The following is a 16,821-nucleotide window of genomic DNA, read 5'->3' on the forward strand; positions in this document are numbered from 1 at the left end:
AATATGCAGACGATACCCAGTTGTATCTGTCCGCCCCGTGCCAACTCAATGAAGCGGTGGACGTGATGAACCGGGGCCTTGAAGCTGTTAGGGACTGGATGAGGGCTAACAAGCTTGTGCTCAACCCGGATAAGACCGAGTGGCTGTTGTGTTTCCCTCCCAATAATTTGGCAAGTGTTCCATCTCTCAGGCTGGGGGGTCAAACACTACACCCCTCAGACAGGGTTCGCAACTTGGGAGTCCTCCTGGACCCACAGCTGACCTTTGACCACCATTTGTCAGCTGTGACCAGGGGGGCATTTACCCAGGTTCGCCTGGTGCACCAGTTGCGACCCTACCTGAACCGGGAGGCCCTCACAACAGTCACTCGTGCCCTTGTGACCTCTAGGCTGGAGTACTGCAACGTGCTCTACATGGGGCTGCCCTTGAAGAGCATCCGGCGACTTCAGCTAGTCCAGAATGCGGCCGCACGAGCGATTGTGGGTGCACCTCGGTTCACCCACATAACACCTATCCTCCGCGAGTTGCGCTGGCTACCTGTTGATCTCCGGGTGCGCTTCAAGGTGCTACTTGCCACCCATAAAGCCCTTCATGGTAGTGGATCTGGAAACTTGAGAGATCGCCTCCTGCCAATTACCTCCTCGCGACCAATTAGATCACACAGATTAGGCCTCCTCCGAATTCCATCTGCCAGTCAGTGTCGACTGGCAACTACGCGGAGGAGAGCCTTCTCGGTAGTAGCTCCGACCCTTTGGAACGATCTCCCCGTGGAGATTCGTACCCTCACCACCCTCCAGACCTTCCGCACAGCCCTTAAAATCTGGCTATCCCATCAGGCCTGGGGCTAAAGATTTAACCCACCCCCACCCGAATGGTATGAATGTTGTGTTCTTTTTAATTATGTATTGTTCTTATGTGTCATTGTTTGTATCCCCTTCCTTATGAGTTGTAAGCCGCCCTGAGTCCCCCCAGGGAAAAGGGCGGCCTATAAATAAACTTTCAAATTCAAATTCAAATTCCCTGGAAGAAGATGCAGTTGTTTCCAAATATTTGTCTGTATCTCTTTTGTATGTGTACACAGCTGTTTTGTTTCCCTTTTTTCCTAGATAATTGATCTTGGCTGGTCTCAAATAGGTAAACAGGTTAGAACCGTGATGGCGAACCTATGGTATGTGTGCCACAGGTGGCACGCAGAGCCCTCTTTACGGGCACATGCACCATCGGCAGCTGCTCTTCTGGTTTCCGGCATGCACATGCTCGCCAGCCAGCTGGTCTTCATGGGCGCTAGAGCACCAGAAAATGGCCTGAAAATGCCCCAAAACCAAGCCATTTTTGGGTCATTTTCAGGGTATTTTTTAGGCTGTTTTCAGGGTGTTTTTCGGTCTGAAAAACAGCCTCAAAAAATGGCCAAAAAATGGCCAAAAAATGCCCCCCAAACAGGCATGCATGCGCTGGCCAGCCAGTTCCTGGGTCTCCAGTGCTCCAGCGCGCCCGAAGATCAGCTGGCTGGCATGCATGCACATGTTGGAAACTGGAAGATCAGCTACCGGCACGCACATGTGCCCCGGCCAGCTGGTCTTCTGGTTTCTGGCGCTTCAGCGCATGCACATACAAATGAGTTCTGGTTTGACCACTCGGTGCCGAAAAGGTTCGCCATCACTGGGTTAGAATATTAGGTGCAAGATCAACAGATAATCCCAGAGCTGTGGGCTAGACTGCAAAAATTTAAAAATAATAATGTTAGAACTCATTGATAATATTTCTGGATTGCATACTTCTGAAATAGAAATTTATATATATGACATGGTTCATTTTCTAAGGTCTGTCTATTTATCTATCAGGAAACATACATCAGAAATACATAAAACAAAGTCCTAATATACTTGGCATTTTTGAAGAATGAGCCAAAAGAGTCATACATCCATCACCTTACTATTAGAATGAAGCTCTTAAAAGGAAATGAAAGCACCAAAATGTTTTCTAGACAGCTCTTTTTCCAAATAATATTAATATAAGAAACCCACTGTTTTTATTCTTTCTGACAAGCTTCATATCTATTCTATAGATGCTGTAGTTAGTATTTCAAACTCAGCAAGGTAGTGTCAAGATCAGCAGGAGCTATGCCTGGCAGCATTCCAAATATATCCAACAAAATATTGTTCTAGAAATTATTAACTTTCCAAAACATTTAACAGCATTATGTATTCAGTAATAAGCAAAGTGACTTAAAGACTTTGATATGGTATGCATTTAGTAAGTATAAACACGTGAAGAAATACCTGTCTATCATAAAAATTCTAACAGTGGGCTGATTTGCTCAAGGTTTTCAAGCAAATATTCAGGTAACAGCAAAGATTTCTTGAATTCTTTAAGCCAGTGGGTACTTCTTACTTTGTAACTTTTTTTTACTCTATCCAAATAGAAATTCATCTCACTCAGTGCAGCAGAACAAATCAAATTTAGATGCAATATCAGCCAAAAGCAAGAGAAGCACAAACAATATTTATTATTGAAAATTAAATAGCAAATCTTTGAGGTAGCTCTTATAGAGTGTTCCTCTTCACCTAAGGACATCTAAGGAACATTTCCCCTGGCACAATTCCATACTATAGGTGGTCCTCCACTTACAAACACAATTGGGACCAGAACCTAACTGATCATTAAGTGAGATGTGACTCAATGACTGCAATCCTGGTTGTGGTCATTAAGCAGACAGAATGAAATAACTACATGCTGAGTTCAGCTCTCCTTTGTGCACAGAAGGAAACTGTTCCATCAGGCTTTAAGAGCAGAGCTTGGATCTTCAGGATCTCAACTTTGTTTCTCCACTCCCCAGGAGGAATTTGTATCCCCTCAATGCATTGAAAACAACTGCTCTGGTGGATTGCAAGAATGGAGGTTGGATCTTCAGGATATGAGCTCCATTTCTTCACCCTGGCGGAGGAATTCAGTTCCCCACGGTAAGCACGGCAAGTCTTTCAGCCAGCTCCCAGAGACAAGAAAGAGTCATTTCAGTAGGCCAAAGCAATTTGCAAACTTCCATCCTGGCCTCCCCACTGATTTCCCAGGGAAGCCAACAGATGGTGGCTGCAAATGGTCATCACATGATGAGCATCCAGATCACAATTATGTGACGGGGACGGGGGACACAGCACTTTTTTTTATGACTGGGCAGGAGTGCTTTATGGACCATAAAGTACATTTCAGAGTCACTGTAATTTTGAATGGTTGTCAAACATATATTCTCATACTATTTTATAGAACAGATATGACGATCTTTTAGGATTTCCTAGTAAGTATAGTATTAATGTGATGGGAAAGAACTACATGGTCAGCTCCTACTATCTATCTGGAACTTCCAAACCATAACACAGAGCCATTCTATGTTACTGAACAAAGAAGGGTATAAATTCAGGCAATTGGCAGCATTCAAAGACCTACAGGGCTTTTCTTATCATTTCTTTTTGCCTGCAGCCATCACAATTTAAGACAAACTTCTTCTGATCTCCTACAAAATTGCCTCAAAAAGAGAGAATACTTTGGCAAGTAAAGAACTGTTTTCCACTTAAGAGGTTTTATTAGAAATTGTCCATTTATTAAGTATAAACAGCTTCAGGACATCAATAAAGGTTTTTTAAACCTTCTTACTGAAAAGCTGCTTATTCTTTATGTCACAGCCCACTTGCAACAAGCTATCACCACACAGCAAAATCCACTACCTTTTTGTCATCTTGCCATAAACATTAAAATAATAATGAATGGTAACCAATGTAACAGTTTTATCAATTGACTCTTACTCACTCATTGCCCCAGTCCAAGCGAGCAGTAATGTGCCTTTTTACATCCTTCATCCGATCATGGGTCAGATGGCCCACCAGCACCTGCCGTCGCAGATCTAGGATTTCATTCATTATGTGCCACAGTCGGTGAAATAAATCACCTTCATTTCTCTGTCAAATACAGAAGCTAATTTTCAGATAATCAAAATCATGTATCTTATTCAAATCTGTTGTTGTTCCAGAAACATAATCCAGAAAAAGAAGGAAAACCGTGATAATTGAGATGGAAATAGTCAAACTAAATTATCTTTTCTTTTCAAAAAATCCTCCTCTGTTCAAATACACATTTATGGATGTGTAGGTTGTTTTGGTAGTGAGTTTCTTCTTATTTGTATGCAAATAAAAGGCAGGCTATCCCACAAATAAGTCCCTCCCCTCTCTTATCCTCCCCTCTCCTTTCCTTTCCTTCGCTCTTTTTCTCACTACCTTAAAAACTTATTCTCTCATTATATTGGAGCCAATGTAGTAAATGCTAAGCTAAATAAATAACTGGTTTAACAAAGAAATAAGGCAGTATTCTATATTTCTTTGTTTTTAGAAAGTGGATAAATATTTTAGTACCTCATGTTCATTATTGTGCTCACATGTCTAGCATCTCCTAAAAGGTGAGTCAGTTCTACATTAGCTTTTGACTGAGATGTCCCAAAAGTGCTTTTTCAAGAGGCAACTGGACTTTCTGGTTTTTCTTTGAAGATGTTTCACTTCTCATCAGAGCTGAAGAAGCTTCTTGGATGAGAAGTGAAATGTCTTTAAAGAAAAACCAAAAAGTCCAATTGCCTCTAGAAAAAGCACCTTTGGAACAACTATGAGCTGGATGACTAGGAATCTCCATAGCATTATTTCTTGTTTAACAGCAATTAAAGAGATGGGCAGATTATTGTGTTTGAGCTATTCAATCTCTGCTTTAAGATTAATACCAATATACAGACTCCCAGCACCATAAATACCTTAGTATTATACCACATTGAATAGAAAGAACTGTGATCTATGATATGACACAAATGGCTGCATATTAAAGCTCTGATCTATAGGCACACCTTGTCTTCAGTTGCATATAATCTGTTTCAGGCACTAGAAACATCAAAATGTCTCTAATAATAAAAAAAGAGTGAAAGAAAAAATTATCCCATAAAATAGTGATTAAAATCCATGTGTACTCTTCACATACAAGTGGATAGCATTCTCAGTTGTTCTTTATGAACTAATGCTGTTAGTCTGGAACTACATGCTGTTTCACAAAAACTGTACTCTGCTTTGACCGCAATCACTACTTGTTTTAGAAATTGGACATCAGTCTAGGGGTCCTCCTTACCCCTCTCAACCCACCATCAAATCACTATTAAAAGAGCTAATTTTGACAAACTCAGAAAGAATTTGGAAAAGATTCCTTGGATGAAAATCCTAAAGGGGAAAACAACTCAAGAGCTTGGGAAACTCTGAAAAATATGATAATAAAAGCCCAGTCCAGCACAATACCTCTGAAAATGAAAAACAAGAAATCCAAGAAGAAACCAGCATGGCTGCATAAACATTTCTCTGACAAATTGAAAGACAAAAAGGACAGGTACAAAAAATGGAGAGAGGGACACATAACTAAGGCAGAATAACAGCAGATAGCCAGAATCTGCAAAGACAAAGTCAGGAAAGCAAAGGCAAAAGTCAAAGATAATTTAAAAAGTTTCTTCCAACATATAAATAACAAGAAAAAAAAATACGGAAACAGTCGATCCACTAAAGAGAGAAGACGGCAAGAAAATAAAAGGCAGCAGAGAGACAGCAGAACTGCTTAACTCATTCTTCGCATTGGTCTTCATTAAAAAAAAAAACCCAAACTACCAAAAACATAACTGTAAAGATAGACTAGAAATAAAAGTAAGAGAACACCTGTCTGATCTTGATGAATACAAATCACTGGGACTTGATGAACTACTAGAGGACTGGAAAAGAGCTGATGTGGTTCCCATCTTCAAAAAAAAAGGGGGGGGGACCCAGGAATCTATAGATCAATCAGCCTAACATAAATAACGAGGAAGATACTGGAAAAGATAATTAAAAAGAGATCTGTCAACATCTAGAAACGAGTAAAGTAATAACTAGCAGTCAGCCTGAGTTTATTAAAAACAGATCATGCCAAACCAATCTTATTTCATTCTTTGACATAGTGACTGAATTAGTAAACCAGCAAAATACAGGCAATCCCCAGGTTACAAGCCTTCCCTTAGCAAACGTTCAAAGTTACGCGATCAGCGCCCTCTAAGTGTTTCGAAACAAGGCATGAAATCACAAATCTTGCAGCACCATGGAAGTTGTTTGCCCTTACGAATAACCACAGAGGCTCTGCAACATTTGTCCTGCATTCTGCTCCTCAAAAACCCCGTTTGGCTATCCAGAGGCTTCACCTGGCACCTTGCTGGCTGAAATGGAGCTTCTTTATTACATTTGAGACATTTTGTATCCATTTCCTATTATTTATTTGCTACAGTCTATTTCGTATTTCTATCTTTTAATCATTTTCCGGTTTTGTAGTTGTTTTTTAATTTGTTGATCTTTCTTTTTTGCTTTCCTGCTTTCCCCCCTTTTCTTCTAGCCAATTATACCATAAATTCCATATGGAATAATATTCAGATTCTTCTTTCTCTTTTAATTCTTTCATGAGCCTATCCATCTCTGCACATTCCAATATTTTTTATTACATTTCCTTCTGTTGGTGTGTAATTATTTTTCCAGTTTTATGCGAATGTAATTCTCACTGCCATGATTATGTGTAGAATTAAGTATTTAATATTTTTTTCATAATTTCCTTTTATAATTCCTAATATAAATAATTCTGGTTTTAGTTCAATTTGGTGTGTGGTAAACTTCTCCAGCCAATCTTTTATTTTTTTCCAATATTTTTTCACAGATGCACACGTCCACCACATATGGTAGTATGTTCTGTGCTGTTGGTTGCATTTTCAACAGATAGGTGAGCACTCCAGGAACATTTTCTCAATTCTTGCTGGTGGGAGATGCCATCTGTAAAACATCTTGTACATGTTTCTCTCTATATGCCATTGCCATCGTTAATTTGTAATTTATTTCCAAATTTTCCAATTCTGCCAATTCTATAGTATACCTAAATTTGTCGCCCATGTTATCATCATTTCTTTCACCGTTTCTTCTTCCATTTTAAATTTTAATAAATAATGATATATTTTTTAAATAAATTTTTATTTGGTTCCCTGTAGAATTTTATCCAGTTCTTGTGGCTCCTTATAAAATCCATCCCTTTCTCTTTTTTACACCTTGCCTGTATTTGTAAATATGGCCACCAGCCTTTGTTTGTTCCCTTGTCTTTCAGTTCTTGCCTTGTTTTTAGTCTTTCTTGGTTATCTAATATGTCTTCGTATCTTATTATTTTATTTATGTCCAATAAATTCAGATAGATCGATGCTTCCATAGTGGATAACTGGAATTTTGGAATTTTGTTATAATGTTTTATTTTAATTTTTGACCAAATTTGAAGTAGGGCATTTCTGATTCGATGTCTTTGAAAGTATCCAGGGGTTTTGTCTTTCCCATCCCAAATATAAGCGTGCCAAACCAATTCTAAATTATATCCTTCTGATGTTAGTATTCTCCTATTCTTAAGGTTAACCCAATCCCTTATCCAGGTGAGAGCTGCTGCTTGATAGTAAAGCTCCCAATCCAGGAGTCCAAAACCTCTTTTTCTCTACTGTCCTGTAGGAGTTTTAATTAAATTCATGTTTTTTTCCCTGACCAGATGAATCATGCTATTAATTTATTTAGATCTATGAAAAAAAAATTCCCTAGGCTAATTGGTACCACTTGAAATAGGAACAATGTTTTGGTAAGAAGCCGTTTTGATCTATGTGAATGATTTCATTTAATATTTTTTTATTCACTCTGCCATTATTGATGTAAAGATTTTATAGTCTGCGTTTACTAAAGAAATTGGTCTGTAATTTTTTATTTGTTGATGGTCCGAATCTTCTTTGGGTATCAATGTTATATATATGCTTCCCTCCATGATTTTGGTAGCTTCGCTTCTATAAGTGCTTCTCTTTGGACCATAATGTTATTATCCACTTTTGTCAATACTTTTTAATTATATTTTAATGTTAGTATTTTTTAATATAGTGTAAAAACAAATGTATATTGCTGGTCTTTGACCATAATAAAGATCTTTAAAAAAAATCTTCTCTATAAGTGCTTCATTAAATAAATCTAAAATCACTGTTTCGATTTGTTCTTGTGTGGCTTTATAAAATTCTACAGATATACCGTCTGCGAGAGTGTTTTATTACTTTTTTGTCTCTTCAGTGCTTCCTTTAATTCCATCATTGTGATTTTTTTGTTTAGCATTTCTCTTCCCTCTTTCTCTATTTCATGTAGATTCTTTTTATTTAAGTATTGTTCAATGTTGTCTTGTAATATGTTTTCTTTGTTTTCCGGTATTGTATGTTTCCTCTTTCATCTTGTAAGTGGTGCATTATTCTTTTTTCAGTTCATGTGCTAACCATCTTCCTGGTTTATTCGCATTTTCAAAATAGTTTTGTTTTGCAAATTTGATTTTTTTGGGGGGGGGCATCTCTTCTTGTGTCATGAAATATAAATTTGTGTTTTATCAGTTCTTTTTTCTCCTTTATTTTTGCTTCTTGCGGGTCTTTTTGCAAATCTATTTCTAGTTTTTTAAGTTCTTTCTCTAATGCTTCTTGTTTTTGTCTCTTTTCCTTGTTTTTCCTTGCCAAATATGCTGTTGTCAACCTTCTAGTAAAAGCTTTTGTAGTGTCCCATATGTAAGGTGACCAGATGTTCCACATCTGGCGGGACAGGCACGCCTTTTCATAATTTTTCCCACGTCCCGGGCCGTTCTCAAAAACCCCTGCTTTATTTTGGCGCTCGCTGGCTCCCCCGCCCATCAGCTGCCGCTAGCTCGCTCGTTCCGTTCCCCCATCTATTCTATCTACACTAAAAATCTAAGCCAGCCCAGCCTCCCGCTCACTGATTGGCCTGAACTCTAGCCAATCAGTGAGCTGGCTGGGATGGAAAACTTTAAGCACGCACACAGCGTGCTTAAAATTTTCCATCCCAGCCAGCTCACTGATTGGCTGGAGTCCGCTTAAGCACGCCGCGCGATTTGCGACTTTCACGAGTCTCCATTTCATTTCGCCTTCGCCGTTTGCTTTTGCTGCACTGCCCTGGTGAGTAACTCCGGCAGTGCCGGTGGGAATCGGGAGGCTTCGCCGCTTCAGGTGGGCGGCGGCAGCCTTTAGCAAGGGAAGGGAAGGCCTTCCCTTGCGAGCTACTCATGAGAGGAACTCGGGGGAGGGACCGGGCAACCTGAGAGAGGGGAAGAAGATCGTCCCTCCCTGCAACTCCCCAGATTTTGGAAGCTGGGTGTGTGTGGAAGGCGGGGGTGCGGGGGAAGGAAGGAAAATGCAGAGACCGGCAGCGGAGAAACATTGCTCTAGCGAAAACCCAGACGGCCCTCCTCTCCTTCTCCCCCTTTGCGGAGTTGGACGGGCCGCCCTGAGAAGGACTACCACTTTCTGAACTGTCTGCATCAGATTTGAATCGATTTTACCATCTTCTGCTCCCAAGCCTCTCGGAAATGTAATTTTAAAGTGGACAACGCGAGGAGCTCCCACTGCATGCTGGCAGATGTAGTTCTGCAAACGTCGAAGTCTCTGGACGGACGTCGTTTCCCGGCAGCCTTTTCGGCGTGCCCCATTCAAAACAGTGGCAGTTGGTTGAGTGCTCTTGTGCGGTAGCGGGCTAGTTTGCAGGCGTCTTGAGATTTCTCTGGCAATTTAGTATGGATTCCAACATTTACAAGTGCCTTCAGCCTGGCTTATCGACTAATATTGAGCGCAGCAATGGTGAGTGCCGAGAGGAGAAAGGCGATTTGCTTCGGAGCGTCTTTTGCCTCCTTCCATAGCCCTGGTGTTCTCTGGAGGCTCCACGAGATTAATGCTCAGTGCGTTATTATCGCTTTCCTGCGGATTCGTATGTCTGTAATGCAGAAGGATGGTGGCCGGGCTAAATTCCAGACTCTTTTCTCCTGTTCTTCGGGACAGAAGAGTTGTCAAAGAAGCAAGTTAAAGTCGGGCTATTCTGCCCCTTTGCCTAATGTTACTCGCTGGGACTAGCTGAGCGTGTGCTGAGCAGTACCTCCATGTGGTCTCGCTCCTTGATGCTTTTTTAGAACAGGAATGGGGAACTGTGGCCCTTTTAAGACTTGTGGACTTCAACTCCCAGAATTCCTGAGGCAGCATGGCTGTTTCAGGAATTCTGGGAGCTGAAGTCCACAAGTCAGCAAGGGGCCATAATTCCCCACCTCTGTTTTAGAGCTGAGTGCAAGGAAATTTCACTTCAATTAGTGTACATTTCAAGTGACAATAAAGTCTCTTTTTTCTTTTTTGGTCCTTTTCATGTTATTTTTTTTGGGTTGTGATCTGCCTAGGTGTTTGTCATTACTTCAATCTCTTCTGTATCTCTTCTCAATTTCTGGGTTGACCAAATCATATCTATTCTTGACCATGATTTGTGGGGATTTGAATAATATGTAAATTGTTTGTTTCCTATGTTTCTTTCTCGCATACATCTTTCAGGCTCAGTTCCTGCACCATTTCGAAAAAGGTAATTGGTAGTGTTCTTTTTTCCCCTTATTTCTTTTGTTACTCTTGTAGTCATCATTGATATCTGTTATAGCATTGAAATCACCAATTAAACATATATCCTCATATTCTATTTCTGTTATTTTTTGGCGGATCTTCTTATAAAATTCTTTTTGATTTTTATTTGGGGGCATATATTGCTGTGAGGAGAGGATTGCTTTGTTCTGTTCCTATTTCTATCATTAAAATCCTCCCCTCTTCATCTGCATTTTTTTTTTAGTTGATTCATTCTTTAATGTATATTGCAATTCCTCTTTTTTGTGCTAGTGTTGTAAATAATTTCCTTAATTTTGGGTTAGAATACCCAAAACTTGTTATATTTGCTTTTGATATGTACTGTGAAGGCACACTATCTCCATATTCATTTTTTGTAATCTAGTCAAATTTTGCCTTCTCTTTTCTGGTGAGTTTAATCCATTTATATTTAGTGAGAGTAACTTAATTTCTTGTTCCATTGTGTTACTTGTGTACCACCCTTAGTTTCCTTGCGTTTGTATCTCTATTCCTATTCTACTACCCTCTTGTTCTATTTGTTCTCTTTCCGGTTTTCTTCTTTGTTCTCTTTCTTCCTCCCTGTTTTCAACTGACTGTTCTTCTTGACTTCTACTCTCTGGTTCCTCTTTACTTTCTTGTTCTTCCTCAGCGGTGAAATGATGTTCAAAGAACAAGAACTCATGTGCTTTCTCGACTGTCTATTTTATATCTTTTATCCTGCCAGGTAATCATCACTCCCTCTGGTGTGAGCGATCTGAACATTACATTGTACCTTATTAGTTGTTGTATAAGGAACTGATATTGCCTTCTCTGGTCTCTCACTATTTTCGGGATTTGTCTTAGGATTTGTATCTCTCTTCCTTTATATATGTTATTTGTTCTTCTCTCACTTTCTTATATAATTCATCCCTTACCAATTTTCTAGTGAAGTGTACATGGATTTCTTTTTGGAGCCTGTGCCTCCTGGCGTCATTTCTTGTTTATTTTTTTATTTTTTGTAATATGTTTGCTACAATCTCTGTAATTGTTTCCCCTAAATCCTCCTCCTTTTCTTTTACTATATTTTGAAAGCGCAGAAGGCAGCTTTTTCAATTTCTAAGAAGACGATTTGTCCCCTAATTCCCTATTTAGTGTGGTCAGTTTCTCATCTACCATCTCCATTCTCTTCTCTGTTTTTCCTACCTTTGTTTCTACTTTTTGAATTTTTTGTTCATTTTTTTGTTATTTCACTTTGTATTTTCCCTATTTTATCATCTCTCTTTCTAATCTCACTCTTCATTTTACCATTTCTATTTTAATTTCTTCATGGTTTTTCCTAGTTTCTTTGTGATTTTTTGTAATTGTTTCTTGTGTTTTCAACATTGTTTCTTGTATTGCTAATGCATCTTGCATACACTGAAGGTTCGTTGTTGAGCTCTCTCTCTCTAGACTCTGTGCACTGATTTGAGGGTGAGGATGTTGCTGATGCCAGGTTGGATGCTGTCTTCCTGTTCATTTTACTAATTGTTGTTGTACTTGTCATTTTTGATTTTAATTTCCTTACAATTTTTCCCCACAATAACATATATTTCTCTCCACCACTTATTTCCACCCTCTTATCAGCCCCTTCAATTTCTAGACTTTCCCTCTTCCGTGTACAGTTCAATTCAATTCAATACAATTCAATCCCACAATCTAACAATTTAATTTCTACATATTTGAGTTTGTGTGCAAGTCCATCCACACAATATTCACGCAATATTCAATATATTTAACCTAACAAGTTCTTGATTTGATTCATATATAATCTTATATCATATCTTTGATAGCTACAAACTAAACCCCCACCTAAACACTATATTACTATTTTTTCCTTTATATTCTCAAAATATGCAATATGTTTAGACTAATAAATCCTTGATTTTAATTCTTATATAATATAATGTTATCTATTTATAACATTAATAATTTCAAAGTATCACCAATAGTTCATATATCATCTACACTCTCTCTTCCAAATACAATATGGTTCAATACACTTCATCAATATTTCATCTCACCACAATTCAGTTTACATTTATATTTCTTCTTTCAATGTTCTCCTACAATTTTTTTATCCAATTTCAGAACCCACAAAATTGCTTTTGTCAATTTTTCAGCAGATTGCATCAGTCAGTTTATCCAGTTTTGTTACTCAGTTCTTATTTCTCTCTTCACTAGATGGAGCTGTTACTCTTCTTTTGTATAGGCTTTATTTCCTCCTCAAAAGTTGGATCTTTGCTGCTTTTAAACCTAACTTTATCTGAAGTAATCCAAAATACTTCTCTCACCGTCTTCACTGTTGTCACTGTCTTATTTGTCTCCAATTTCTGTTTATTGTCCAAATTGCTCCAATAGTCCTCTCCTTATTCCGTTCCATTCTCAAGTCACTCCAAGCCGTTCTACTGCTACAGGAAATTGCGTCCTTTTCATCCTCCTTATAGCCACCAATCTTGAACTGTATCCAGCTCGATTAAAAACTTTGAAATTCTAGCTCAGAGTTTTTAGTAAAGTTTATATCGGTTTAGTTCTTTTTAGATGTTATCACCAATGCTGCCGTGGTGCTATCTTCTCTCCCTCATATGTGGCTGTCACAGCTCAGAATTGGCCATGGACGCCGATTTCTTCTACGATGCTTCCAAGGGGTTTCTCTCATATGGTAGGGAAGTTGCTTGCCTCCTCACCGTCACTTGAGCTCCCCCTCTCTCCTGTTGATCCCTCCAGGTTCAACTTCGTCCTTTTTCAGGATTTTCATTGCAGAAACTCGAGCAAAGCTAGTGGCTCTACCATTCCTTCGCCCACTCCACTGTGACATCACCGCAGAAAGCCCCAAATTTAACATATCATTTCCATCTATTATTCTGTTTTACTATCAATAACATATATCCTCAAGTTTAATTTTATATAGTAAATATTTCACTTAATTAATTTCCACAATTAATAGTATTAATTTATTTCCCTCACATCCTATTATCTATATACCATTGGCTATATTTACCAAATTTCATTCTATTCTACTAGTAAATCCTTTCCCTTCTTTTCTCAAAAAGATGTTGAGACTGTAGAAAGAGTAAAGAGCAACCAAGATGATTAGGGGACTGGGGGGGGGGGGTAAAACATACAATGAACGGTTGCAGGAACTGGGCATGGCTAGTATATTGAACAGAAACACCAGGGGAGAGATGATAGCAGTGTTCCTGTATTTGAGGGCTGCCACAGAGAGGAGGGAGGGAAGCTATTTTCCAAGGCACTCAAAGGCCAGACAAGGAATAATGGATGGATGCTGATCAAGGAGAGATTCAATCTAGAAGTAAGGAGAAATTTTCTGACAGTGAGAGCAATCAATCAATGGGCCAGCTTGCCTTCGGAAGTTGTGAGAGCTTCATCACTTGAAGCTTTAAAGAAGAGATTGGGCTGCCATTTGTCAGAAATGATGTAGGGTCTCCTACTTGGGCAGGGCTTTGGACTAGATGATCTACAAGGTTCCTTCCAGCTCTGTCAATCTGTAATATGTATGTTCTGACCTATGCTTCCCAAGCAGCCTAAAGCCCTCATCCCCCTTTTTAATATTTTTTAAAAAATTTAATTTAAAACAAAGATATCATCCTTCTTTACATGCTATAGAAAGTGTATCAGTTGCTTACAAAAAAAAACAAAAAACTTTCGTGCATCTCTTCCAAAGATAGTTCATATTAACTTAAGTATTTTAACATGTCACCATCATTATATCTCCATTTTCATTTGACTATAATTGTTTTAACATCCTTCATGATAAAATATACCAAAGTTTAATACATAACCACATACTGGCCTTTCAATTACTATTTCTAAAATCCTCCACTAACACTAAAACCTTTTGTCCTGTTCTAGCTAAACATCCATAATATTTAATAACAAAGTTTTCTAATCCTCCTTTCCAAATCACTGTTTAAAGTTTACATCCAGTTTCCTTATGTTATACCCATATCTATATATGCATTGTTATTCTTATCCCTCCTTTGACTATCCTGTATCATAACATTTTCCCCCTAATAATCAAAACTTTAATTGTATCTAACTTAATTCTTTATTATTATTATTATTATTATTATTATTATTATTATTATTATACAATTGTATCACAGCGGCAAGTTGTTTCGCCGGACTTGGCATTGGTTACTAGTCGGGCCTCACCCAGGGGCCTAGGACGTCGTAACGTATTTTCATAATATGCATGCAGATCCAAGCAGTGCGGCTTCTTCTTCTTCTTCTTCTTCTTCTTCTTCTTCTTCTTCTTCTTCTTCTTCTTCTTCTTCTTCTTCTTCTTCTTCTTCTTCTTCTTCTTATTATTATTATTATTATTATTATTATTATTATTATTATTTATGTATAATCAAAATGGATTGCTAATCTTCCTTGCATGGGTACCATTCAATATTCATATCCAATTATACTCATCATAACACTACACATTGTATACATTAGTAACATTATCAGTTGTTTATTAAAGCTATATCTATTATCAATAAATTTCACTAAGTTTAACTAGTTTTAAATTATATTCTTCCATCTATCAACCTGTATCTTTCCAATAACAAAACAATCTCATATCTTTTGCCACTTCTGGTGCCAATCCTCTAATCATCATCTTGATCAGCTTGGTATGGACTTCTCTTAGCAACTCCTTGCTTGTAAGATCTCTCATATAATCGTGATGCCCTCTTTCTGTTTCCTTATTCAGCTTGTCTTTGATTGTCAGCAATGTTATCAATACTTTTGCTAATAGAATTTCTTTAAGTCCAAAGATTCTTTAATTTTTTCTTCTTCTATATCTTGCCCTCTGGAATAGATTTCCTCTCCAATTACTTTCTCTTTCAGTATTCCATTCTTTCCATTTTCAGAAACAAACCAATTACCATCAATATCAGTAGGTTTAATCTCTTTATATTAATTTTCCACTTTGCTTTTTGAGTTTCAATCTCCCCATTTTGCATTTGATAAACATCCTCAATTTTTTCATCATATTTTATTGTTATGTGCTCTAAGTATTCCAGTTTTTTATCTATTCTTCCATATATATTTGATAATTTCTGTATTTCTGAAAGTATCTTTTGCAAATTTAAGACTTCTGTTTTCTTTTGAAGTTGTGCAATTATAACAAACACAGCTACTCTAGCTTGGAAGGGAGGAACCGATTAGGTGGTTCCGCCCCAGGTGCCTGATGGACCCTATGGGATTTCAGATGGTGCTTGGAGAAATACCTGACACTCTCGTCCACAATCCGGTAGAGTCCTTAGTCGCTGCTTGGAATACAGCGGCGGCGGGGGCCTTTAACCGGATTGCGCCTTTACAGCCTCTCCGAGGTAGTGGATCCAGGAGAGCTCCTTGGTTCACTGAGGAACTCTGGGAGATGAAGACGCCTAGAGTGCTGCTGGAGGGCCAGTAACTCCGAGTCAGACCGAGCACTGATGAGAGCCTTTATCAGGACCTATCTCGTGGCAATACGGGCGGTGAAATGTGCGCATTTTGCCGCTCTTATTGCATCTGCTGAATCGCGCCCAGCTGCCTTGTTTAGAATAGCCCATTCCCTCTTGAAAGCGAGGGATGCGGACGGCCCTTTACAAGGTAGAGCTGAGGAATTTGTTCAGTTTCTAACGGATAAAGTCGCTCGGATTCGGACAGATCTGGACTCCAATTGCACGGTACCAGCTGAGGTACCGGGGGAAGGTCTTGAGCGAATTTTATGGAGCGAGTTTCAACTTGTCGCTCCTGAGGAAGTGGACAAGGCCATGGGAGCGGTGAGTGCTTCCACCTGTATACTGGACCCGTGTCCCTCCTAGCTTGTTTCAACCAGCAGGGAGGTGACACGTGGCTGGATCCAGACGATAGTTAACACCTCTCTCCGCGAGGGGTCCTTCCCGCACCTCCTAAAAGATGCGGTGGTGAGACCCCTCCTGAAGAAACCTTCTCTGGATCCAGCCATTTTGAGTAACTATCGTCCAGTCTCCAACCTCCCCTTTGTTGGGAAGGTTGTCGAGAAAGTGGTGGCCTTTCAACTCCAACGGTCCTTGGATGAAACTGATTATCTGGATTCCTTTCAGTCCGGCTTCAGGCCTAGTTACAGCACGGAAACTGCTTTGGTAGTGCTGATCGATGATCTCTGGTGAGCCAGGGATAGGGGTCACTCCTCTATCCTTGTGCTTCTTGACCTCTCAGCGGCCTTCGATACCATCGACCATGGTATCCTTTTGCGACAGTTGCGGGAGGTGGGAGTCGGAGGCACCGTCCTTCGGTGGTTCTCCTTCTACCTC

General features: G+C 39.2%; 1 protein-coding gene across 4 annotated transcripts in view; it reads right to left on the reverse strand.

Moving 5' to 3' along the window:
* The window catches only part of DOCK4 (dedicator of cytokinesis 4), a 345,383-nt gene that overhangs the window by 225,752 nt on the left and 102,810 nt on the right, over positions 1 to 16,821 (reverse strand). For all 4 annotated transcript variants that reach the window (XM_087723617.1, XM_087723614.1, XM_087723616.1 and 1 more), the window contains exon 6: positions 3,802 to 3,950. In XM_087723617.1, the coding sequence (XP_087579743.1) occupies positions 3,802 to 3,950 (149 nt within the window). The remainder of the gene's footprint in view (positions 1 to 3,801; positions 3,951 to 16,821) is intronic.

The sequence above is a fragment of the Thamnophis sirtalis genome, unplaced genomic scaffold (assembly GCF_051295495.1).
Source record: "Thamnophis sirtalis isolate CommonGarterSnake01/CBP01778 unplaced genomic scaffold, rThaSir2_p1.2 scaffold_9, whole genome shotgun sequence".
Lineage (NCBI taxonomy): Eukaryota > Metazoa > Chordata > Lepidosauria > Squamata > Natricidae > Thamnophis > Thamnophis sirtalis.